The sequence below is a fragment of the Odocoileus virginianus genome, chromosome 24, assembly GCF_023699985.2.
Source record: "Odocoileus virginianus isolate 20LAN1187 ecotype Illinois chromosome 24, Ovbor_1.2, whole genome shotgun sequence".
In the NCBI taxonomy this organism is placed as follows: domain Eukaryota; kingdom Metazoa; phylum Chordata; class Mammalia; order Artiodactyla; family Cervidae; genus Odocoileus; species Odocoileus virginianus.
The window spans coordinates 452,550-480,401 of NC_069697.1; the positions used below are offsets into that span (position 1 = coordinate 452,550).

General features: G+C 38.8%; 1 protein-coding gene across 1 annotated transcript in view; it reads right to left on the reverse strand.

The window, feature by feature from the left end:
• TSPAN8 (tetraspanin 8) overlaps positions 1-27,852 on the reverse strand; it is a 71,789-nt gene that overhangs the window by 8,865 nt on the left and 35,072 nt on the right. The window contains exons 3-6 of the mRNA XM_070454195.1: positions 18,968-19,030; positions 12,103-12,240; positions 7,604-7,678; positions 7,397-7,504 (exon numbers count right to left, since the gene is read on the reverse strand). Of these exons, the coding sequence (XP_070310296.1) occupies positions 7,397-7,504; positions 7,604-7,678; positions 12,103-12,240; positions 18,968-19,030 (384 nt within the window). The remainder of the gene's footprint in view (positions 1-7,396; positions 7,505-7,603; positions 7,679-12,102; positions 12,241-18,967; positions 19,031-27,852) is intronic.

Sequence of the window (27,852 nt, forward strand, 5' to 3'; positions counted from 1 at the left end):
GGAAAGAGGGAGAAGAGTGAGAGGCATCTCAAAACCCAAAGAAGATGCTCACTTGGCCTTCCATGAAGTTGAATTTTACATAGACATTTGTAAAACAGCAAAGAGGGGGAAATGAAGAATGAAATTCTTAGAATAATGTCAGGAAGGGTAAGGCTTAAAATAAACCAAACATTTGGTTGTTTTTCAGTCGCTCAGTCATGTTCAACTCTTTGCGATGCCATGGGCAGCAGCACGCCAGGCTTCCCTAGCCTTCACCAACACCTGGAGCTTGCCCAAACTCATGTCCATTTAGTCAGTGATGCCATCCAACCATCTCATCCTCTGTCATCCCCTTCTCCTCCTGCCTTCAATCTTTCCAAGCATCATGGTCTTTTCCAATGAGTTAGCCACCTTCATATCAGGTGGCTAAAGTATTGGAGCTTCAGCTTCAGCATCAGTCCTTCCAATGAATATTCAGGGTTGATTTCCTTTAGGACTGACTGGCTTGATCTCCTTGCAGTCCAAGGGACTCTCAAAAGTCTTCTCTAACACCACAGTTCAAAAGCATCAATCCTTCTGCACTCAGCTTTCTTTAGAGTCCAACTCTCACATCCATACATGACTACTGGAAAAACAATAGCCTTGACTAAACAGACCTTTGTTGTGAAAGTAATGTCTCTGCTTTTTAATATGCCATCTGGGTTGGTCATAACTTTCTTTCCAAGGAGTAGCAAAAATAAACAAATGGGACCTAATGAAACTTAAAAGCTTTTGCACAACAAAGGAAACTATAAGCAAGGTGAAAAGACAGCCCTCAGATTGGGAGAAAATAATAGCAAACGAAGCAACAGACAAAGGATTAATCTCAAAAATATACAAGCAACTCCTCCAGCTCAACTCCAGAAAAATAAATGACCCAATCAAAAAATGGGCCAAAGAACTAAACAGACATTTATCCAAGGAAGACATACAGATGGCACAAAAACACATGAAAAGATGCTCAACATCACTCATTATCAGAGAAATGCAAATCAAAACCACAATGAGGTACCATTATACGCCAGTCAGGATGGCTACTATCCAAAGGTCTACAAGCAATAAATGCTGGAGAGGGTGTGGAGAAAAGGGAACCCTCTTACACTGTTGGTGGGAATGCAAATTAGTACAGCCACTATGGAAAACAGTGTGGAGATTTCTTAAAATGCTGGAAATAGAACTGCCATATGACTCAGCAATCCCACTTCTGGGCATACACACCGAGGAAACCAGATCTGAAAGAGACACGTGCACCCCAATGTTCATCGCAGCACTGTTTATAATAGCCAGGACATGGAAGCAACCTAGATGCCCATCAGCAGACGAATGGATGAGGAAGCTGTGGTACATATACACCATGGAATATTACTCAGCCATTAAAAAGAATTCATTTGAATCAGTTCTAATGAGATGGGTGAAACTGGAGCCCATTATACAGAGCGAAGTAAGCCAGAAAGATAAAGACCATTACAGTATACTAACACATATATATGGAATTTAGAAAGATGGTAATGATAACCCTATATGCAAAACAGAAAAAGAGACTCAGATGTATAGAACAGACTTGTGGACTCTGGGAGAAGGCGAGGGTGGGATGTTTCAAGAGAACAGCATTGAAACATGTATATTATCTAGGGTGAAACAGATCACCAGCCCAGGTTGGATGCATGAGACAAGTGCTCGGGCCTGGTGCACTGGGAAGACCCAGAGGGATCGGGTGGAGAGGGAGGTGGGAGGGGGTACTGGGATGGGGAATACATGTAAATCCATGGCTAATTCATTTCAATGTATGACAAAAACCACTGCAATGTTGTAATTAGCCTTCAACAAATAAAAATAAATGGAAAAAAATAAAAAATAAAAAATTGGTTGAGGAAGCAAATAGAATACTATTAATATTGAAGTTCATGAGAATGGGTATAGAAAAGTGATTAAAGATACTGATGCCTAAAAAAAAAATAATAATAATAATTTCATGGCTGAAGTCACTATCTGCAGTGATTTTGGAGCCCAAGAAAATAAAGTCTCTCACTATCTCTCATTGTTTCCCCATCTATTTACCATGAACTGATGGGACCAGATGCCATCTTCATTTTTTTAATGTTCTGTTTTAAAACAAATTTTTCACTCTCCTCTTTCACCTTCATCAAGAGGCTCTTTAGTTCCTCTTCACTTCCCACCGTAAGGGTGGTGTCATCTACGTATCTGAGATTATTGATACTTTTTCTGGCAATCTTGATTCCAGCTTATGCTTCATCCAGCCCAGCATTTCTCATGATGTACTCTGCATGGAAGTTAAATAAGCAGGGTGACAATATACAGCCTTGATGTACTCCTTTCCCAATTTTAAAACAGTCTGTTGTTCCATGTCCAGTTCTAACTGTTGCTTCTTGATCATACAGGTTTCTCTGGAGATAGGTAAGGTGATCTGGTACTCCTGGCTCTTGAAGAATTTTCCACAGTTTGTTGTGATCCACACAGTCAAAGGCTTTAGCATAGTCAATGAAGCAGAATAAGATGTTTTTCTGGGATTCTCTTGCTTTTCCTATGATCCAACAGATGTTGGCAATTTGATCTCTGGTTCCTCTTCCTTTTCTAAATTCAGCTTGAACATCTGGAAGTTCTTGGTTCACGTACTGTTGAAGCCTAGCTTAGAGAATTTTGAGCATTACTTTGCTAACATGTGAAATTAATATAATTGTATGGTAGTTTGAGCATTCTTTGGGATTGCCTTTCTTTGGGACTGGAATGAAAACTGACCTTTTCCAGTCCTGTGGCCACTGCTGAGTTTTCCAAATTTGCTGGCATATAGAGTGCAGCACTTTCACAGCATCATCTTTCAGGATTTGAAATAGCTCAGCTGGAATTCCATCACCTCCACTAGCTTTGTTTGAAGTGATGTTTCCTAAGGCAACTAAACATGGGCAAACACTAAGAGAAATTGTGGTCATGTTTGGGAAAGGATAACAAGAAAGCAATAAGCCCAATGACTCTTAGTAATGGGTTATAGTATTATTAGATGAAAGTGAGAGGTAATTCTCTCTCATCTTGTCATATTTGCTCTAATTAGAGACTAAACTTTTCATGCAGAAAAGAAGAAAAAAATGCTTAAGAAAATAGAACCAAGACTGGGTGGTTTTCTAAGGCTCAGATGTATTGCCATACAAGGATATCAAAAGGACTTTCACTTACTGAGTGACTATGTTACTCACGTTCCTTAAACCTCTCTATGCCACAATTTCTTCATCTGTAAAATACAGATAATGATAGTTTTTAATGATAGTCTAATTTATTCATAGATTTGTTGTAAAGATAAAATTAGAATATCCATGTGAAGATATGAAGTGTTTAGCCCAATGCCTGGGCTAGAAAGTACTCAACATATGTTGTCATCACTGTTGATTGTGTTTTGCGGTGGTTGTTGTTATTGCTTCCTTTACACTCTCACATGAACAGGATCTGTTCAACACCAATATGAATACTTTAGATAACATTATGGAAAATACCTTTTCAACTCTATAGTTGATATAGAGATGGGAATAATGATTAATACACTTGAGTACAAACTGGAGTTCCAAAGATATTTCACACAATGGCCTTCAGCAGGTCCAAACTGTAGCAGATATAAAGCCTTATGATTTGGCTCAAAGATTCACTTGCACAAATATATGACTCATTAGATATTCACATGACAAAGAGTTGGAGATTTCAGGTTTCAAGGTCAATCAGTATTAACAAAGAAAGAAATCTTGAAACACCTTCTTTCCTTGCTTCCACAGTAGACACAATCAATTGCTCACTCTTTCTGATTAAATAAACTTGAATTATATTAACTGATACAGACACAGCAGATCAAAAAGAATATAAATCCCACTATAGACACTCACAGATCAATCCATTTTTGGAATACAGTATCCCTTAAGACAGCATAGAGATACACAGGAGACAGAGCAGGAGGTAGAAAGGCTAGACTTGGTTTGGAATCTAGTCATGAGATCAGGTGTGGGAGCAGCTGGGGAAGAAGTTGGTTGGGATGTATTGAAATTGTAATAGCATTGGATGAACAAGGCACTTCTCAGTGAATGATACAAATAGCCATTTCCAAGAATCCAAGATGGGCATGTTCTACTAGTATATTAGCAGAGAATTTGTGTGGGAATTCCCTGAAAACCAAAAAGAAAGTCACTTAGTAACTACAAATTATTTCTGTGTGATGGGACCCCAGGCCACCCAGCCAGAGTTTTCTTTTTCCAAAGAAGCATTACTGAAAAATAGAAAAGAAAGTCCTGGTGGATATATGTTGTAAAACAAACAAAAACCAGAATAGACAATTCTGTAAAAGAGAACCACAGTCCTGTGAACCCAAGAAGCTTCAGGCACAGAATTCATGCATGGAAATAAGTCAGAATTGTGCTCCACACAGGGAGCTCAGCTCAGTGCTCTGTGATGACCTGGAGGGATGAGGGGTGTGAGGGACATGCAAGAGCGGAGGTATGCATACAAATAGCTGATCCACTTCACTGTACAACAGAAACTAATACAGCATTGTAAAGCAATTATTTGTTGTTGTTGTTCAGTCGTTAAGTCGCGTCCAACTCTGTGCAAGTCCATGGACTGCAACACCCCAGGCTTCCCTGTCCTTCACTATCTCCCAAACATGAGTTTGCATAATCTCATGTCCATTGAGTCAGTGATACCATACACCCATCTCATCCACATCACCCCTTCTCCTCCTGTCCCCAATCTTTCCAGCATCAGGGTCTTTTCCAGTGAGTTGGTTCTTCACATCAGGTGGCTGAATTATTGAAGCCTCAGCTTCAGTATCAAAATATCTGACAGTAAGTGTATTGTCTTCAGAAGAAAAGTATAAATGTACATATATTTTTTAAAAAAGAATTGTGCTACAACAAACAGAACATTTAGAATCCCATGGATGACACTAAGACCTTGGATACCAGGGACAACATGCGCCAACCCAGAGACCCCGTGGTTACCAGTAGTATATTTCATCCTAGATTAACAGGGAAAATCAAGGATGCTTGGCCCCTCCCAGTGGAGAAGCTGAGTTGCCTAAATTCTTCCTGCTTTTAAATCTGGATTAATCTGGACTCTAAAGTAGGAATTATCCAGGAGGAGAGAGGATCAAGGAATGCAGCTCTGGCTGAGCTAGGAGGAACACAACACAGAGGAAGATAAACAGGGACTAACTCATATCAGGTTTCAGCTCCTGGAAATGATGCTTTAAGCAGAATTTTTACAAGCTGGAGTCTATCCAAATAGGAACTGGGGTCTGGGGGAAATGTCATCTGATAAATAGTTCAAGAAACCAGGGATGTTAGGATGCTTTGACTTGAAAATCAAAGCTCTTAGAAGTCATACAAGAAGCCAGTTTCAAAGAAAAAGTTGCAATATGTAGAAGTAGATTTTCTTTTTCCTCTGAAACTCCATGAGGAAGAACTAAAACTAAATTATATAAATTCTATATATATAGAATTAAGAAAGAACACACTAATCATCAGACTTAGATGCAAAGGGAATGGGATGGGATGGGCAAAATGGGCAAACTGTTGGCTCTTCCATACTTAGTTAGAAGGTGGATGGACATAAACACAAAATACTTCAGTTAATGATGTGTGTGCTCAGTCACTTCAGTCATGTGCGACTCTTCGCGTCCCTATGGACTGTAGCCCAACGGGCTTCTCTGTCCATGGAATTCTCCAGGCAAGAAAACTAGAGTGGGTTGCCATTCCCTTCTCCAGGGGATCTTCCCGACCAAGGGATGAAACTCACACCTCACATCTACCTGCATTGACAGATGGGTTCTTTACCACTAGTACCACCTGGGAAGCCCCAGTTAATGACAAGTCAGCTTAAATGTCCTGTAAAATCCTGCTCTACTCTGAGATTCTGAGGGTTTCTATGATATACATGAAATAAATGCTACATGTCATTAATATGATGGAAATTCTGGGTAAATAAACTGTAGAGGGGAGGAGTTTCACAGAGCGATATTTCAGTGAAGTCTCAAAGTTCAGGTAGTATTTGTAAAGAAAGAACAGACTTTTGGACTCAGTGGGAGAGGGAGAGGGTGGGATGACTTGAGAGAATAGCATTGAAACATATACATTAACATATGTAAAACAGATAGCCGGTGGGAGTTTGATGTATGACACAGGGCAGTCAAAGCCAGTGATCTGCAACAGCTGGGGGGATAGAGGAAAGAGGGGGATTCCAAAGGGGGGGACACATGTATGCCCATGGCCAATTCATACTGATGTACGGCAAAAACCATCACAATATTGTAATTATCCTCCAATTTTTTTTTAAAGAAAGCAAGTCAAAAAAAGAAAAAGAAAAGTAGTAAGTACATTCCAAGGATGAGGCAGAATTATTTAAGACATCCTGAGTAGACAAGCCTGGTTGGACCACAGTGCTTTCTGGAGTTGTCTTTAGTAAAGTTAAAATACAAGGTAGGAGCCAGATAGTGGAATATCTTCACCTCTGTCCAAATCTTGACTTTACCCTGAAGACAGTGAAGTAACCAAAGTAAATACATACATACATACATACATACATACCTAGGGGGAGGGTGCTAGCCTACTGATTAAAAAGAATTAGTGAGTCAGAGAGATCTGCATTCACATTCCAACCCCATCACTTGTTAGCTGTCATGCCTCTCTAAGTTCTAATCCCCTCATCTGTCTATTAAAGATAATGCTGCTGCTGCTGCTGCTGCTAAGTCCCCTCAGTCGTGTCCGACTCTGTGCCACCCCATAGACGGCAGCCCACCAGGCTCCCCCGTCCCTGGGATTCTCCAGGCAAGAACACTGGAGTGGGTTGCCATTTCCTTCTCCATTGCATGAAAGTGAAAAATGAAAGTGAAGTTGCTCAGTCGTGTCCGACTCTTAGTGACCCCATGGGCTGCAGCCCACCAGGCTCCTCCGTCCATGGGATTTTCCAGGCAAGAGTACTGGAGTGGGGTGCCATTGCCTTCTCCGACAACAAACAATAGCTATAATTGTTTTTAAAAGAAGTGGGGCATGGAGGCAGAGAAAGAGAGAAGGGAAATTCCAAGCATTCAAAACACACTATCCTTTGAAATGGTAAATAATAAAGCAATTATTGATTTCACTCAATCAAGACTTAATCTATCATAAACATATCCTCTTAATATCTGTCCTAAACTGCCTCAGAACTTCATAAGAAGCTGGGGGAAAAATTAGAAATAGTCCCAGATTCTTCTTATTGCATAGTGACAGAATAATTGGTCAAAGTATGCAAAAGGGAGACATTTTTCCAATTCTTAAGGAACACACCTGTCAAAAATTAAGTAAAAGGAAAACTGTGTCTACTCTCCAAATAACCCACAAGTTCTAATTACCTCTCCTTGAAGTTCAGAAAAGACTTTCTGGAATACTCTTTCATTTTCATTTGTTGAACTCAAAAGACGTGCATTAATCATGAGAGTCTTATTCAGAGTTTGTTCAGTCTGAAAATTGAAAAGTGCTGCTAAATGATTCATGCCAGGAGGTAGCATGTCAATTTTTCAGACTTTTCCAAAACTGTCAGGTATAATAAGTGTACACACCTTAGATTTGCTAGTAGTTGCTAGGATACCTGCTGCCACCTGCAGGAGTAGGATCATAAGCAGTCCTATGAAAAACTGGAAAAAAAAAAAAAAAGGAAAGGAAAATATATTCAATATTATCTGCATTACATTCTGAAACCATGTGGGGATATTTTGGACATGATGCTTCTTTCTGCAGTAGGGATCCTAATTACAGTAGGAGTATTAACCATGCTCTTCATTTATTCCACTCTCCTCCTCAAGAATCAAATTTGGAGCCATTACTGCTCAGAAACATTTGCTCCAGAGACTGACTAAGGAAAATGATTAAAACTAAAATTGAATCATAGGATTGTAGGTATCAATACGATGTTGAATGGAGAGAAGTTCAAAAACTGAAATGAAGTTATTTGAATATGATTTTTTTCTTCATCAAATACAAACTCAAACTTCAAGACAAATTTCAAAACTGACTTCAAAACAATGTCTCTATCACTATGAGAATCACCTGCAGTCTTTTTACAAATATAGTCCTGAAACCTGCCTCAGATATACTGAATTCGAATTTCAGAGGTTCCCACAAATGAGTTTTTCATAAAAAGCTCAAGTAATTAAGTTCTCAAAATGCAAATAAGGCCTTATTAATCAAAAAGCAACCACCAAGGATGATATTAGAGTTCCATTAAAGCTCTTTCATTGTAAACGCTAGAGAGTTCCAGAAAAACATCTACTTCTGCTTTATTGACTATGCCAAAGCCTTTGTGTGGATCACAACAAACTGGAAAATTCTGAAAGAGATGGGAATACCAGACCACCTGACCTGCCTCCTGAGAAATCTGTATGCAGTTCAGGAAGCAACAGTTAGAACCAGACATGGAACAACAGACTAGTTCCAAATCAGGAAAGGAGTATATCAAGGCTGTGTATTGTCACCCTGCTTATTTAACTTCCCTGCAGAGTACATCATGAGAAATGCCAGGTTGGATGAAGCACAGATGGAATCAAGATTGCCAGGAGATATATCATTAACTTTAGATATGCAGATAACACCAACCTTATGGCAGAAAGTGAAGAAGAACAAAAGAGCCTCTTGATGAAAATGAAAAGAAAGGAGTGAAAAAGCTGGCTTAAAACTCAACATTCAGAGAACTAAGATCATGGCATTCAGTCCTATCACTTGATGGCAAACAGATGGGGAAACAATGGAAACAGTGAGAGACTTTATTTTGGGGGGGGGGGGGGGCTCCAAAATCACTGCAGATAGTGCCTGCAGCCATGAAATTAAGAGACACTTGCTCCTTGGAAGAAAAGTTATGACCAACTTAGCATATTAAAAAGCAGAGACATTACTTTGACAACAAAGGTCCATCTAGTCAAAGCTATGGTTTTTCCAGTGGTCATGTATGGATGTGAGAGTTGGACCATAAAGAAAGCTGAGCACCAAAGAATAGATGCTTTTGAACTATGGTGTTGGAGAAGACTCTTGAGAGTCCCTAGGACTGCAAGGAGATTCAAATAGTCTATCCTAAAGGAGATCAGTCCTGGGTGTTCATTGGAAGGACTGATGCTAAAGCTGAAACTCCAATACTTTGGCCACCTCATGCGAAGAGTTGACTCATTGGAAAAGACCCTGATGCTGTGAAAGATTTAAGGCAGGAGAAGGGGTTGACAGAGGATAAGATGGTTGGATGGCATCACTGACTCGATGGACATGGGTTTGGGTGGACTCCGGGAGTTGGTGATGGATAGGGAGGCCCTGGTGTGCTGCAGTCCATGGGGTCACAAAGAGTCTGATATGACTGAGCAACTGAGCAGAACTGAACTGAAAGCTCTTTTACTGTGCCTCATAATAAACCATCAGTTAAAAAATATTTGTTCAGGGACTGACACAATACTTCTTTTATTAGAGAAGAAACAAGTTCAGATGAACTCTGATAAACTCTTATGTCAGATTTCTATCTAATAAATACTTGAATTTAAAATTTTTTGTTCTATATCCACTTATTATTGTCTACTGTGTAAGTGTTCAAAGTGAATTATCTGTTGGTTATCTCAACCCAAATTATCCTTGAAGATTTCTAAAGGACAAATCTGATTATCTCATGTCCTTACAATTTTCTTAGCATGGACTGTGATTTGACACTAGTCCACACTCAGACCCACCTTCCATCATTTACTGAAAACAGTCCTTACACACTCTAGCGATACCCAAGACTTTTCAGTTCCCCAAAGATGCTAGCACTGTACTGCCAGGCTCTCGCCATGGAAAGCTCATCACACCCTTACCCATACAAACACCTTATCCATTTTCTGCTTCCAGCTTGAAAGTTCCCTCCTTTATCATTGCTCTTTTCTTCTTGGACCACCTTGCCTGTAGCTAATTGTTTACTTGTTAGTCTTCCTTAATGGGTTCCATGAAGTGATGGGACCAGATGCCATGATCTTAGTTTTCTGAATGTTGAGCTTTAAGCCAACTTTTTCACTCTTCTCTTTCACTTTCATCAAGAGGCTCTTTAGTTCTTCTTCACTTTCTGCCATAGGGGTGGTGTCATCTGCCTATCTGAGGTTATTGATATTTCTCCCAGCAAACTTGACTCCAGCTTGTGCTTCATCCAACCTGGCATTTCTCATGATGTACTCTGCAGAGAAGTTAAATAAGCAGGGTGACAATATGTAGCTTTGACGTACTCCTTTTCCTAGGACTGCAAGGAGATCCTAACAGAACTAGTCCTAACAGAATCAGTCTGTTATTCCATGTCCAATTCTAACTGTTGCTTCCTGACCTGCATACAGATTTCTCAAGAGGCAGGTCAGGTGGTCTGGTATTCCCATTTCTTGAAGAATTTCCACAGTGTGTTGTGATCCACACAGTCAAAGGCTTTGACATAGTCAATAAAGCAGAAGTAGATGTTTTTCTGGAACTCTCTTGCTTTTTCAATGATCCAACAGATGTTGGCAATTTGATCTCTGGTTCCTCTGCCTTTTCTAAAACCAGCTTGAACATCCAGAAGTTCATGGTTCATGTATTGTTGAAGCCTGACTTAGAGAACTTTGAGCATTACTTTACTAGCATGTGAGATGAGTGCAATTGTGCGGTAGTTTGAGCATTCTTTGGCATTGCCTTTCTTCGGGATTGGAATGAAAACTGACATTTTCCAGTCCTGTGGCCACTGCTGAGTTTTCCAAATTTGCTGGCACATTGAGTATAGCACTTTCACAGCATTATCTTTTAGGATTTGAAATAGCTCAGCTGAATTTCCATCACCTCCACTAGCTTTGTTCATGGTGATGCTGCCTAAGGCCCACTTGACTTCACATTCCAGGATGTCTGCTTATAGGTGAGTGATCACATCACTGCGATTATCTGGGTCATGAAGATCTTTTTTGTACAGTTCTTCTGTGTATTCTTGCCATCTTTTCTTAATATCTTCTGCTTCCATTAGGTCCATACCATTTCTGTCCTTTATTGAGCCCATCTTTGCATGAAATATTCCCTTGGTAGCTCTAATTTTCTTGAAGAGATCTCTAGCCTTTCCCGTTAAATTGTTTTCCTATCTTTGCACTGGTCACTGAGGAAGGCTTTCTTATCTCTCCTTGCTATTTTTGGAATTCTGTATTCAAATGGATACATCTTTCCTTTTCTCCTTTGCTTTTTGCTTCTCTTCTTTTCACAACTATTTGTAAGGCCTCCTCAGACAACCATTTTGCTTTTTTGCCTTTCTTTTTCTTGGGGATGGTCTTGATCTCTGTCTCCTGTACAGTGTCACGAACCTCCATCCATCGTTCATCGGGCACTCTGTCTATCAGATCTAGTCCCTTAAATCTATTTCTCACTTCCACTGTATAATCATAAATAATTTGATTTAGGTCATACCTGAATGGTCTAGTGGTTTTCCCTACTGTCTTCAAGTTAAGTCTGAATTTGGCAATAAGGAGTTCATGATCTGAGCCACAGTCAGCTCCCAGTCTTGTTTTTGCTGACTATATAGAGCTTCTTCATCTTTGGCTGCAAAGAATACAATCAATCTGATTTCAGTACTGGCCATCTGGTGATGTCCATGTGTAGAGCCTTCTCTTGTGTTGTTGAAGAGAGTGTTTGCTACGACTAGTGCGTTCTCTTGGCAAAACTCTGTTAGTTTTTGCCCTGCTTCATTCTGTACTCCAAGGCCAAATTTGCCTGTTACTCCAGGTGTTTTTTTACTTCCTACTTTTTCATTTCACTCCCCTATAATGAAAAGGACGTCTTTTTTTGGATATTAGTTCTAGAAGGTCTTGTAGGTCTTCATATAACTGTTCAACTTCAGCTTCTTCAGTGTTACCGGTTGGGGCATAGACTTGGATTACTTCTCTCATGGTACCCTCTAACTTGAGATAATTATATTAGCTTCCACAACCAAACTCTCTAAATAAAGTGAGAGAGTTACGTCAATCTTCACAAGTCCTTCTGACAGATAATGGGAATGGGAGATAATCCTCCAAAGTCTGAAGGTTGGGTATTGGGACGTGCTGGGAAAACTCACCAAAATCATCATGAACTGGTTTTCTTTTATGGCACCACAGCATCCCAGGAAACCCAGAATCATGATGACAGCACCCACAAAAATTAGCATATTCACAGCAATAAAGGGGCTAAGGTTAGCATCCCCAGGAACAAGAATCTGAAAATGAAAAAGAGATTAATGACAGAAAATTCCTTTTCTTGATGTTTGTTATTCAACAAATATCCACTGGGGAACTACTATGTGCCAGACCCTGTTATAAGACATGGAGATGCCATAGTGATGTAAACAAGCAAAAATTCATGCCTTTAAGGAGCTTACCTTCTATTGAGGTGTTACTTATCCAATGTTTCCAATTTTATGCCTTTTGAAGCTTTATATTGGATGGTGGATAAAAGAAATGCAATAGGCTTTTCAAACAAAAATTTTTTAAAGTTTAGAAGGATCAGTAGTTTTATCCATGATGTGATCTTTGATTTGTGTAGTTTGTGTTTTATCGGAGAAGGCAATGGCACCCCACTCCAGTGTTCTTGCCTGGAGAATCCCAGGGACGGTGGAGCCTGGTGGGCTGACATCTATGGGGTCGCACAGAGTAGGACACAACTGAAGCGACTTAGCAGCAGCAGCAGCAGCATATATATGTTTTTATGGTAGTTTAGTTAAATTATAAAGCCTAAGTTCCTCAAACTACTGATAGACTCAACAGTATGAATAAATCTCTAAAACATTATGTTCAGCTAAATGTACCATATTCAAAAGAGTGACTGCTGTATAATTCCATTTATATGGCAATCAAGAATAGATAGATCTACGCAAAAATAAACAAATGGGATCTCATCAAACTTACAAGCTTATGCATAGCAAAGGAAACCATAAACAAAACAAAAAGACAATACAAAATGGGAGAAAATATTTGCAAATAATTCGACCTACAAGGGATTAATTTACAAAAGATACAAATAGCTCATGCTATCAATGGCAACAACAAAAACAACCCAATCAAAAAATGGGCAGAAGAACTAAATGGACATTTCTACAAAGACATAAAGAAAGCTAACACGTATGTGAAAAGGTGCTCGATATAGCTAACTATTAAAGAAATGCAAATCAAAACTATAATGAGTTATCATCTCATATCAATTAGAATGGCCATCATGAAGTCTACAAAAAAGTGAGGGAGAGGGTGTGGAGATAAGGGATCCCTCCTACATGGTTGGTGGGATATAAGCTGCTGCAGTCACTATAGGAAAGCGTATGGAGGTTCCTGAAAAACTAAAAATAGAGTTGCCATATTACCCAGCAATCCTAGTCCTAGGCATATATCCGGGTAAAACTATAATTCAAAAAAATATGCATCCTTATGTTTAAAGCAATTCACAATAGCCAATACATGGGAACAGCCTAAATGTCCATCAACAGATGAATGGATAAAGAAGTTGTGATGTATATACAAAATGGAATATTATTCAGCTATGCATTCAGGAATGCATTTGAGTCAGTTCTAATGAGATGGATGGACCTAGAGCTTATTATACAGAGTGAAGTAAGTCAAAAAAAGAAAGACAAATATCATTATTAATGCATATAGAGAGAGTCTAGAAAGATGGTACTGATGGTCCTATTTCCAGTGCAGCAAAGGAGATGCAGACATAAAGGACAGACTTTTGGTCACAGTAGAAGAGGGAGAAGGTGGGATGACTGGAGAGAGTAGCAGTGAAACATATACATTACCACATGTAAAATGTAGAGTCAGTGGAATTTGCTGTAGGAAACCCAAAGCCAGCACTCTGTGATAATCTATCCTTCTAGAGGGAGATAATCTAGCCTTGGAGAGGGAGGTGGGAAGGAGGTTTAAGAGAGAGGGAGCGTATGTATACCTATGGCTGATTCATGCTGATGTATGGCAGAAATCTTCACAATATTGTAAAGTAATTATTCTCAAATTAAAAATAAAATAAAATAAAATAAATTTTAAGATATGCTCTGTGTGTGTATATACACACACACCCACATTCATACAATGCTACACACAAATACACACACACACATACTCACGATAAGGAATACTACTCAACCATTAAAAAGAATAAAGTAATGCCATTTTCAGTAACATCAAAGAACCCAGAGATTATCATAGTAAGTGAAGTAAGTCAGAAAGAGAAAGATAAATACCATATCATACAACTTATATGCGGAATCTAAAATATGACACAAATGAACTTTTATGAAACAGACTTAGAGACATAGAGAACAGACTCGTGTTTGCCAAGGGGGAGGTGGGGTGGGAGGGAATGGAGTGGGAATTTGAGGTTAACAGATGAAAACTACTATACAGAGAATGAATAAACAACAAGGTCCTACTGTATAGCACAAGGAACTGTATTCAATATTCTGTGATAAACCATAATGGAAAAGAATATTTTAAAAGAATGTGTATATATGTACAGTATAATTAAATCACTTTTCTGTACAGCAGAAATTAGCATAACATCATAAATCAACTATATTTTGATTTTTAAAAAAATATCCAGATGGGGAATTTAAAAAAAGAGTAGGTAAATCCAACCTATGATGATAGAAATCAGAGCAGTGATGGACTTTGAGCAGAGTATCAAGTAAAGAGGGAACAGACTGCAAAGGGATATGAGGAAACTTTCATGAGTTAATAAAAATTCTTTTCATTTTGATTGTAATAGTGATTACAGAGGTCTATACATTTGCCAAAACAAACCAACCATATTTTAAACTAAGAAAATAAGTCTAGTTCCTGATATTCCATATCAAGTCTATCTCGTTCCCAGGAAGTATAGTCTATAGAGTCTTCCAGAAACTCTTTTGCCTGACTATTTAGAAATGGGATATTGAGGAAAATATCTTAGGTCTCTTTATGATGGGCCGGACTACCAATCCTACATAATTTGGTCTTCTCTTCTCCACATCCATAACCTTCATCACTATCATAATACCTAGCCTCAATCTATCTCTTGCTCTACAGATATGACCAGAAGCAAATCACAATGAAACAATGAAACTCTGTGCCTGTGTTACATATGAGTGCTGTGCACAGCCCATTCATCTCTCAGGAGCTTTATCTGCTGGGTTATTTCTAGGCAGACCACTAGTTATTACACTAGTTAAGAGGCTGCCTTCTGGGATCTGGGGCACAGCATGCAGATGTGTGCCTTTAACAGGAAATATGAAGAAACAAACAAACACTACTACTCATGATCTTTACATTTTTGAAGACTTTTAAAATCAATCCATAGCCTAGACAAAGCCTTTGTTTGACAATCAGAAAGAAGGAATGTGCTGAAGATTTAAGTACACTAAAAACAAAATCTATATTCTATTCAGTCTTTATAAATTAGTTTCTAACCATGAATTAGTTTCTAACTTTACTGGGGTCAAGTTTCTCGCTTATGAAAGGAATTAGGCCAGCCTCTGTGAATACCCAAAGCTTTCTTTGAAATTAAGAGTTGATGCTTACAAATACTGTTTCAATTTGCATACTTAGAAAGCTTGGTTATGTCCTAAAGATTTTTTTTTGCCTCTTTTTCAGGCTTTTCTGGTTTCTTTTTCTTTTTTTTTTTAATTGGTTTGCTTGTTAAGATTGGAGCTAAGAAGTCAGTTTTGTAGTAACCAGGCATGGCACCTGAGTGAAGACAGATAACAACCCAAAAAAGCAGCACCAGGAAACCTGGTCTACCCACTCACCATCAAAGTTTGCTTCATGACATTGTAGCCAGTCAAGAAAACCTTAAGCTATCCAAGACAGTTGAAGCTTCACCAGCTGTTATCGGTACTTTGGTCAGACAACACAGATACAGAAACAGTAGGTCAGATAGCTGCCAGTGAGACGTGAAGAGCGTGCTGTTGCCGTTGTTCAGTCATTCAGTTCTGTCTGACTCTTTGCGACTCCACAGACTGTAACCTGCCAGGCTCCTCTGTCCATGGCGTTTTCCGGGCAGGAATACTGGAGTGGGTTGCCATTTCCTTCTCCAGGGGATCTTCCTGACCCAGGGATGGAACTCACATCTCTTGAGTTTCCTGCCTTGGCAGGCGGGTTCTTTACCACGGAGCCACCTGGATAGTGTGGCCAGCGCTTATGTGGCAGGTAATGAAGCACTTCTACGAGCCTGATCTGGGCACAGTGACCCACGGCCAACGTGGCCAGAAAGCAATGTGCTGGCTACCTGATGATGACTGCTTTAAGACCAGCCCAACAAGTGGCTATTCTTATTTAGAAACAAAATGAACATTTGAGTTCAGGTGTTTGTTTCGGGGAGAGATGTGTGTTCACGGTGGCTCAGTCGTGTCTGACTCTCTGCGACCCCATGGACTGCAGCCCACCAAGCTCCTCTGTCCGTGCGATTCTCCAGGCAAGAACACTGGAGTGGGTTGCCTTTTCCTCCTACAGGTGATCTTCCTGACCCAGAGATTGAACCTGCATCTCCTGCATTGATTAGCAGGCAGATTCTTACCACTGTTCCACCTGGAAGCAGTCAGGGCAGAAACAGTAGAGTTTTAAAAGCTGTCTTGGAAGAACACTGTCTCTGTGTGTCTTTGGATGAGGGGGGATTTCTATAGGAAAGGACATGACAGAACCTTGAAGAAGAAGGCTAAGGGTCCTCTTTCAATTATAAGGGATCTCCTAGGATGGCTGCATGTTACACTTTGCCTCATGCAGGGCTGAGTTCATCCTGAGGGAGAACAAGGCATCTCTAGGGGACACTTTAGCACCCATGGCTTTGCTAAAAGATGTGCACAAAGACATCCTGGTGTCCTTCTTTTCTGTGTTTGCTCTCAGGTCTCCCCTTCTAAAACTTTTCCTGTTTTTCCACTAGTAAAATTTGGTTCTCTGCACAGTCTTGATTCTTTGTCACTGACTTTGAATAAATATACGTCAAGCTGGTTAAAGTTGTCCTGGAAGATACTGCCTTTTGTTTAGGGATAGAGACAGAGTGCAAGAGTCAAAATATAACTCAAGATGATGTCTAGCTCTATTAGCTCATTCCTATCCCCAGATTTGGAGTAACACTGTCTTAAGGACAGCTCTTTAATACATTCAGTGTGTGTGATTTCTGAGACTAAACACCAAGTTTGTTTACCAGAAGGACTGGGGGGAAATACAGCATTTGCATATCTACCAGAAACACAACAAAATTTTAAAATAAAAGACAGGTTGCACACACATCTTTAAAAAAGGCCAAATCACCCTCTAAATCAATGGGTGTTCATGTCTAAGCTTATTTATGAGTTCCCAAGTCAGACATCAGCTTCTCAAAGATTCTATGCATTTTTGAATACTGTTCTTGGCTCAAATTTCAGAATCCTAGGACATAAAGAAGTCACCATTATATTTATCAGCATAAAACAAAGCCCAGATGGAATCAAATATTACCGACTCATTACCACAGTTGTCTCCCTCCCAGTGTCCTCACCATGGCAGGGCTCAGGACGAGCACGTGCCTAATCACCACTGTGCTTTTCTGGGTTCTCTAATGGTAGAAAGCAAATTTTAAAGGAAAGGAAAGAAAGGGAAAAGAAAGAAAGAGGGAAGGAGGAAAGAGAAAGAGGGAAAGAAAGAAAAACAGGAGAGAAACAGTGAGAGAGAGAGAGAGAAGGTGAGAAAAAGAAAAGGAAAGAAAGGTCCAGAAAACCCACCCATTTTAGGAAAAGAATCAGAAGAGATGTCAACCTGCTTTTTCTTTCAACTAGGTTATTATGTCTAATAGCATATAATTGCACCATGGTCAAATAAGTTTTAATAGATAATGCATTACCTGAATTTTTGTTTTAAGAATATCTTAATACTTATTAGATAGGAACCGATATTCCTCTTAAAGAGGAAACTTTACTTGGGCAAACACTTTGAAATGGCCCTAGAAGTAGAAAATGTGAGATTGAACAGTGGCGAGAATCCAGATAACAGAGCACAGGGTAACTGCCCTGCAAGATGTAAGAATCATAATCTCAAGGGTGGAACATCCCTAAGAAGAAGGGAGACAGGAGAAAGGAAGCAGGGAAGTCAGGAAATGGTGCTGGCACCTGTGCTGACTAAAATTGACAGAACAACCCCACACTCTTTCCACACTGTGACACTGGTACAAACAGAAACCATGTGTATGGAAATCAGACTAGAGCCAGAATTAACTGTATGAACTAAACTTCCTCCAGACCTGCAGAAATCCTGATAAGTGCTTTGGCAGCCATGGAATGGCATGTGGTGGGAGAAACGGGATCCTGCTAATCTTATCTTGATGTCAGAAAGTGGGACATCACCAGTCAACTGCTCTGTTACATGGCTATGACCAGCCTTTTACTGTTATAAGGGATTACCCTCAACACCAGCTGCCCCAAGTCATTACAACTATCTTTGAATTTTGCTGCCTTTAAAACAGTTTAAAAAAGAAATAAAACAGATTCAAGTAATTCTTCTCCAAGAGGACATCTTACCATCTTTCCTTTTGGAGCAACACCTCACCCTGGAAATCAGCCAAATTAATTGTCAATATCTTGTACAAAAATTTCTCTTGGTTAGACAGGCAAAGCAATCTATATCCTGCAGATAATTTCAGGCCGCACTTTAACAAATAGCAAAGCAGGCTGATTCTACTTTGGCCCCTTCTCACCTCTCCTGTCAATGCAATCTTCCTGTTTGGGGAATAACACCTTCTCCGTTCTCCAGAAGGACTCATTAATGCCTAACACAGTGCCAGGCATAGAGTGCATAACCTTGATTAATTAATTATAAAGTCATTTAGCACAAATAATTCTGTGAGGCAGTTTGGAAAATGCCATAAAAACATTTTATTATTACTATCGTTACTTTCCTCACTATATGAGAAATAAACTACTTTGTCAGTGGTGTAACATAGTTATTTACCTCTTGACCAATTTTCCCTGCTCGTATCGAAATAGCTATGGAAAGGATAATGGCACCACATAGCTGCAGGAAAAAAAGGGGAAAAAAATGTTAGAATGTGTCTAAGATAAACTAAAACTCCAATTCCATACAAACCTAGCCATCTGGTTACAATGGTTTATCATTAATTCTACCATTATAACCTAAAAGACATAAATGAGGAATATTCATGTATAGATAGTTGCTTGAATGTTCCATGTAGTTGCAAAGTTTGATAAGAATAATCTGTTTCCCATCCACAGTCATTCATAGGTCTAGGACAAGAAGTCATCTTCACTATGGGGGACAGGAAAGATGGTTTTCCATATTTCAACTCTGTTTTTGCTGGATTTTAGCATGCAAAGGGCTACCAGGTGGCTCAGTGGTAAAAAAAATAATCCACCTGCCAAAGCAGGAGACAGAAGAGATGTGGTTTCAATCCCTGGGTCAGGAAGATCCCCTGGAGTAGGAAATGATTACCTGCTCCAGTATTCTTGCCTGGAAAATTACATGGACAGAAGAGCCTGGTGGGCTAGAGTCCATGGGGTCACAGAGAGTCAGACATGACTGAGCACACACAGGCACACTCACACAACATACAAAAGTTATGCCATAACAATTTTAAGAAAAAATATCCTTATTGGACCTCTGGGCTTGTCTCTCAGAAGCTGTCTTAGACCTAAAAAGAAGGGTGTAACTGATCATCACCAAACATTCCTACAAGATTCAAGCCAGATATACAGGTGACAGTAGAACATTTGACAAAATTTGCAGTTAAGCAACAACAGTTTACAACACTGTACCCAAACAAACTCTTAAAAATAAGCTCTTTTAGGTAGTAAAGCTTACCCAGAGAAGAGGAACAATGAGGAACAGTATTTAAAGTCTTAAATTCCTATAATGACTGTACCAGATTATTTAATTTGGACCAAGGCCAACACATAAAATGTGAAACACATTTTACTTTAGTGTAAGAAAAAACCTTGTCTTTTAGGTTTGGGTTTTTTGTTTTGTTTGTTTATGATATAGATGTTGTAGCCTTAAAAAAATCAAAGATCTATTATTAGACAGAAATGTTAAGAACAAGCTTGATAACCGACAGACACAGCAGTAGACCTTAGAGGAGTTTCCAGACTATTCTGGCCTCAAGGTGCTCTGACAGAGAAATGTCTAAGTCCTCCAAACCCTGTGACCTGGTAGCATCATTGTTTTCAGGCACGCTTGGGCTCCAAACCGCCAAAGAGCTGTTTCACTTAATGGCTTCTCATTACATTTGGTGTGGAAGCAGACTCAGGGCTTTGTGAAAGCAATAGTAAGTGCAATGAGTGGCTAAACCTATGCTCCCTAATAGATCTCAAAAATCATCTAGATTCAAACATTTCATTTCAACAAAGAAACTGGAATCTCCCAAGAGATAACTGTCGCATGGCGAAAATCTAGCACCACTCCAAATTTAGTCCTGCCCTTACTTCAAAACAACAAACACAATGGAAAAACCAAAGCTTTCTACTAAAGAACTCTTTGCCAAAGCCCCAAATAACCTATACAAGTTAAGTATCTTATAGGTGTGCACACGCACACACTGTAAAACACTAAACATTGAGAAAACAGCTTTAGAGTCTGAAAACCCTTCTTACTGCTTTTCCTTCTCTCTGCTAAATCCTAATTTCATTTGCAGATGAAGACCAATGCTCATTTTAGCTGTTCTCGTTAATAAATAAATCTGTAAGAATTTATGTCAAATGATAATGAGACCCTCTGGGATTTTTAGTAATTTTATAACAGTTGGATTTTTGTTTGTTATTTCAATTTGTTGACTGATATTTTTCTTTCTTTCTCTTTTTCTCCCTTTCACAGGTAGATTTACATTAATGGTCTTAATAGTCACTCTGACTTTCAGCTTTAACTGAAAATAACATTAATTATATGAATAGTTATGATTAGATTTACTTGACTTTTTAAGGAAATTATGCATGAGAAAATTTTAAGAACTGTGTCATAATTTATTAATTAAATTAATTAAATGTAACTTTTATATCAAGAACAATCAATCTAGAGTCATGATTGATACTAACTTGTTTTACCCCAATTGTTATAACACTGACCTTAAGGTTCTTAGAGCCCTTTCTCCAGTTTGACTTTAAGCATTCACTCTTGATCTTTTTATAATGTCTTAAATAATTTGGAGTATGAACTAAAAAATAAGCATCCAGGTCTGTCCTCCTGTCTGTTATTAAGGTTGTAAAAGGAAATGAGGTGATATGTTGGGCCCCCAGGCCCCTGAAGTGGACACTGCAGGACTTACTAGGCCTTCTTCACCCACCTCACCCTCCTTTTTGGTTTCTCTCTGAAGAAAGTCATTTTTATTGCCACTCAGCTCTCCTGAGACATCTTTCTTTTTATGAAATTAGGATGCAGTTGGTCTGAACCAGCATTCTAAGAGATTAGGTAATTGACACTTGGTTACAAGTATGCTATGGACTGAGTTATGTGCCCCCTAACTTTCTGTGTTGAAACCCTAATCCCCAATGTGGCTATATTTGGGGTATGTACCCAAAGTGGAGTGAACACCTCCCTCTAGCCCCACAGATTCCTTGTCCCATGAGGATGGAAAAGGGTAAGAGTAGGGCTAAAATACCATCACCTCAGATTCCAGTATTTTTAAATTAAAAAGCAATTTGATTGCTGGAGTTGGAAAAACAGCATTAATTGAATTATTATTGTGTGTCAGTCCTTAGTCACAAGCTTTCATAGAGTAGATTAGTTAATCTTCACCACTGATCCTACCACATAAAATTACCGTCATTGAACAAGTGCAGAGACTGAGGCAAAGAAAACTCAAGCATAGGTCTTTACAACTGTTGCTGTTACACAAGATATCTCATCTAGAGATTATAGGTCCCACCACTATGCTGATGGGAAGAAAAAGGCCTTTTCAGGGAAGTTAGAAACATCTAACTGAAATCCATAACTACAGAAAGACTTCAATATCAGGTAAACAGGCCACAAAGCAATGTTGATTCAAGATTTGCATCTCAGTCTGTTAGTTTCTTCAAAATCTACTTTCTTTCCATTCTTCTAACTTATGATAAAAGAATTTCTGCCTTACCATAATTCTTGCCATCTTATTTCTTCTTCTGTTTCAAAATCCAACATTAGAACTTACTTCTCACTATGCAGAGTGGTTTCATATCGCTATCTCATAAAAATGCCTATATGATAATGGCTGAAATATCTGTTCCTTAAACATTTATTCAGCATTATTCTGAGTTCCTTGTATATATGAACCCATCTAAACTTTACAACAACCCGTGAAGTTAAAACTATTACTATTCCCATTTTATAGATAAGGAATTGTAAAGCTCAGAGCGGTTAAACAATTTCCCCAGAGTCACAGAACCAGTGATGAAAAAATTGAGGTTCAACTCTTGACCTCTGGGTTCCAGGACCTTTGTCATTGTTATAGTTCCAAGCTAACTGCATAGTGGTAGGCAACCATTATATTTTCAAAGTTCACACGTTTTCGTCATGGTCAAGTTGTAACTTGGGGGACTTCATCAATCAGAATGAAATATAATCGCACCTTATTTTTCAGGGATCTCCTCTCATAGTTACGTCTATTCTGCTTTGTTGCTGTTTAGTTACTAGTCATGACTGACTCTTTGCAACCCCATGGCCTATAGTCCACCAGGTTCCTCTGTCTATGGGATTTCCCAGGCAAGAATACTGGAGTGGGTTACCATTTCCTTTTCCAGGGGGGATCGTCCCAACGCAAGGATCGAACCTGCATCTCCTGCATTGGCAGGCAGATTCTTTACCACTGAGCTACCTAAAGCCCCTACTCTGCTTTAACTGTTTTAATGGCTCTCAGCACATCCAATCTACAGGCCCAGGTACCATAAAAAATGCAACAATGACATTGAAATGTTGGTTTCTGAACTCTCTCAATTCCTGACATCCTTTTGCTCTCTCCAAAACTTTTCTTGTGTCAACTTCCTTCAGCTGCTAACACATTTGGTTTTACAACCTGGCTCCTCCTTCTCACCTTCCCCCATTTGGGTTTAGTAAAGTTACTTCACTCTGCTTTCTTTCATGAAAAGCCAGCCTTTATACAATCTTTGCCTCTGGCAATAATTTCACCGTATCTGTGTGCTACAGGCCCTGTGTTCCATGCTTCTCGTCATTATCATTGTTTAGTCACTAAGTCGTGTCCAAGTCTTTTGTGACCTTGTGGACTGCAACCTGCCAGGTTTCTTCTGCACCAGACCCATAAGATACTCCAAGCATCCAAAACACTCCTAAGCCAGACTTATCTAAGAGGGCCATAAGAAAATGTGGGCAGTTTATCTGTTTCAACACAAGACTCAGAGAAATAGGTTTTATACCTATGATTTACGTATTCTCTACCATACCTCTCATTCACTCTAATTTGCATCAAACTCTAGCATGAGTGATTAAAAATGATTTTTACTTTCACTTATTTTTTCTTCAATTACATATTCTAACCAATAGAAATCACTGCCTACTTACGTGACATATCTCAAGTTCTCTTACAAAAGAAAGTGGTATGTTAGCTTAAATGACCATATGCATATCTTGGAGATATTTCAACATCTGGCCCTGCTTTACAAAGGCTTAGCTTAGTGAAAGTTACACCAGAAAGAATGCATTTGAAAACACAAGGTCATGGATATCTACAAGAAAACCACATCAGTGGGACTGTAAAATATTTGCTGAAGTAAACATTAGAAATGTGACAAATTGCTAATTTCCTATGAAGGATTGTAAAACTCCAGCTGAGAACTCTGGGTTGGGAGTATGGGGAAGACTAGAATAGGGATAGTCCCTAACCTCACAGACTCCTCCTGCTCCAACTTTTGAAAGAAAATATTGATGTCACCTGTTGGCTGACAAGTTATTATCAGCCTTTATGACTGTTGGGAAGATCCCCTGGAGAAGGGAAAGTCTACCCACTCCAGTATTCTGGCCTGAAGAATTTCATGTACTATAGTCCATGGGGTCACAAAGAGTTGGGCATGACTGAGCGACTTTCACTTTCACTTTTCATGACTGTTGCTCTTACTCAAGATACCTAAAGATTATAAATCCCACCACTATGCTGATGGAAAGAACAAAGACTTTTAAGGGAAGTTAGAAACATCTAACTTAAATTCACACCATCAGAAAGACTTGATTATCAGGAAAGCAGAGATAGAGGTAACCACAAAATAATCACAGCTTTCCAGGAAAGCAGTGACAATGTTCAGGTACAGCATGTACAGATGTCTACAGCCCACCTTGTACACTCATCTTAAATTTATAATCCTGAAACTGTAACATATCCATTTCCTAGACCGTCTTTTTCATTTCAGTTTAAAATTCAGATCTCTTTCAAATTCCTGATAAGCAGTTTAATGAAACACTGACTGCTATGTATTTACACTCGTCATCAAAATTTTGTGTGCTATTTTTATACAACAGGGATATATTTTGACTATAAAATTTTGACTTTATAATTTGAGGACTGCTACTAGTTTGAAGACTCTGAGACATGTTATTAAAATAGAAGCATATTTATTAGCATATTTCTACTTCAGTTTGTTTAAATGGCCCATATATATTGTGTATCATAAAAAGACAGTGGTTGCAGCTTTTTAAAAACAGGTATCAGGACTTCTTGGAGAAATAGCTGATTCCAGGTCTGGGGCAGGAAACAAGAAAGTGAGCCTGGAACATCTCATCATCCTAAATAGTGAAGAAGTTATCAAAGATATTAGGGCCATGTAGAAAGGACTCAGGAGCCAAACTGAAGATGCTCCCATTGCCAAAAATGGAATAAATTACACATCAGTGAGGATAAGAATGGTGATAGTATTTAACTCTATTATTTTTTTTTAAAGTCTTTATTGAACTTGTTACAATATTGGTTCTGGTTTATGTTTTCATTTTCACAAGGCATGTGGGATCTTAGTTCCCTGACCAGGGATCGAACCTGCACCCCCTGTAGTGGAAGGTGAAGTCTTAACCACTGGACCACCAGGGAAGTCCCTAACTCTTATTATTTTTAAGGATATTTAAAAAGCTACTTGCTTATTACTGCTGTATGATACCAGAAAATTAACTCATCATTTTGAAATCTGTTGAGTAAAGAGTAAAAACATTTATGCTGCCTTTCTTAAAAAATAAAAACTGGGCACTAATGTTAACCAATTAGTAAATGCTAAATCTCTCCTTGTTGAAACTATTCCAGCTAATAAATAAAGGGAATAATAGATATAGAATATCACCATTCTGAGACGGTTAATGAACTGACAGGTTTAGGTTCTTAAGCACCAATAGTTACTAACATCACAAAAAGTGAGATGGTCAGACAGTATATACCTTTTGATGAAAGAACAAAATATCACTTATAAATTAGTTATCCCCTATATACCCCAAATAATAACCTGAATCTTATCAAATTGCCAAATGCAACTACTAAGTTAGAGATAATATAGAAGACAAGGGAACACATTAAATTATATCATGGATATGCAAACAGCAAAATCCAGATCATGGAAAATATAAGACAAACCAAACACGCAACTATATAAAATTTCTGGGAGAGGAGGGGGGGAGATGAACCTAGATGGAGAACCTAAAGATGAAAACTGACATAAAAGATATATCAACCCATCACAGTGTTTGGACTTTGTATTCAGATTCAAAGAGGAACATTTGTGAGGAACTGGAAATTTGAATCTTGAATAGATATTTGATAAGCAATTTTAAAACTCTTATTAATTTAGTGTGATAGTTGAATTTTTTTAAAAAGGGAATTCTTTATCTTTTAGAGATATACATTAAAGTATTTACAGATGAAATGGTATATCCAGGATTTGCTTCAAAATAATATGCGGAGGGGAAAGTACTTGAGAATATCAAGGGGCAAAGGCTGGCCATGGTTTCATGGCTCTTGGGCTTGGCTGATGGGATTGATTACCCTTTTCTATTTTGTGAATGTTTGAGGTTTTCCATAATAAAAACTTAAAAGCAAAGCCAGCCAAAGTACATAGGCATTTCTTTGTTTATATTCTGCTCTCAATATTTAATCAATTTTAAATATTTCAAAGGGAGGAAATTGATCAGAACAAACTTCTAAAATCTGGCGTATATTCATGTGCCTTGTTTAGTATTTGCAAAAGCAGCCCATTTTTCTAAAGCAAAGAGGAAGCACAAAGAACAAAACTTCTTTATTCTATTTATCTATATTCTCTCTTATTTACTTTACCAATATATCACTTGTACTCATTAGGACTACTGACACTGAAAGTCATTCTGGGCAGTGAGACTGTATGCCTCTACTTAAATTTAATTAAGAATATCATTATTTTAATAGGAAATAGAAATTTACCAACATGTAGCTACCAACTGCCTATTTACCAGGTGAAAAAAAAAAACAGAACTTTCTTCTGCTTATACTGTATAAGTCATTTTTTAATACAGTACACAAAACAATTATTTAATTTAAGCATTTTGGGCTATTTATACTGACTTCAGTTAGTTAGTTCAATTTCTCAGTCATATCCAGCTCTTTGTGACCCCATGAATCGCAGCACGCCAGGCCTCCGTAACCATCACCAACTCACGGAGTTTATTCAAACTCATGTCCATCGAGTCGGTGATGCCATCAGCCATCTCATCCTCTGTCGTCCCCTTCTCCTCCTGCCCCCAATCCCTCCCAGCATCAGGGTCTTTTCCAATGAGTCAACTCCTCGCATCAGGTGGCCAAAGTATTGGAGTTTCAGCTTCAGCATCAGTCCTTCCAATGAACACCCAGGACTGAGCTCCTTTAGGATGGACTGGTTGGATCTCCTTGCAGTCCAAGGGACTCTCAAGAGTCTTCTCCAACACCACAGTTCAAAAGCATCAATTCTTTGGCACTCAGCTTTCTTCACAGTCCAACTCTCACATCCATACATACATGACCACTGGAAAAACCATAGTCTTGACTAGATGGACCTTTGTTGGCAAAGTAATGTCTCTGCTTTTCAATATGCTATCTAGGTTGGTCATAACTTTCCTTCCAAGGAGTAAGCATCTTTTAATTTCGTGGCTGCAATCACCATCTGCAGTGATTTTGGAGCCCCCAAAAATAAAGTCTGACACTGTTTCCACTGTTTCCCCATCTATTTCCCATGAAGTGATGGGACCAGATGCCATGATCTTAGTTTTCTAGATGTGTTGAGCTTCAAGCCAGCTTTTTCACTCTCCTCTTTCACCAAGAGGCTTTTTAGTTCCTCTTCACTTTCTGCCATAAGGGTGGTGTCATCTGCATATCTGAGGTTATTGATATTTCTCCTGGCAATCTTGATTCCAGTTGTGTTTCATTCAGCCTGGCATTTTGCATGATGTACTCTGCATATAAGTTAAATAAGCAGGGTGACAATATACAGCCTTAACGTACTCCTTTTCCTATTTGGAACCAGTCTGTCGTTCCATGTCCAGTTCTAACTGTTGCTTCCTGACCTGCATACAGGTTTCTCAAGAGGCAGGTCAGGTGGTTTGGTATGCCCATCTCTTTCAGAATTTTCCACAGTTTATTGTGATCCACACAGTCAAAGGCTTTGACATAGTCAATAAAACAGAAATAGATGTTTTTCTGGAACTCTTTTGCTTTTTAGATGATCCAGCGGATGTTGGCAATTTGATCTCTGCTTCCTCTGCCTTTTCTAAAACCAGCTTGAACATCTGGAAGTTCATGGTTCACATATTGCTGAAGCTTGGCTTGGAGAATTTTGAGCATTACTTTACTAGTGTGTGAGATGAGTGCGATTGTGTGGTAGTTTGAGCATTCTTTGGCATTGCCTTTCTTTGGGATTGGAATG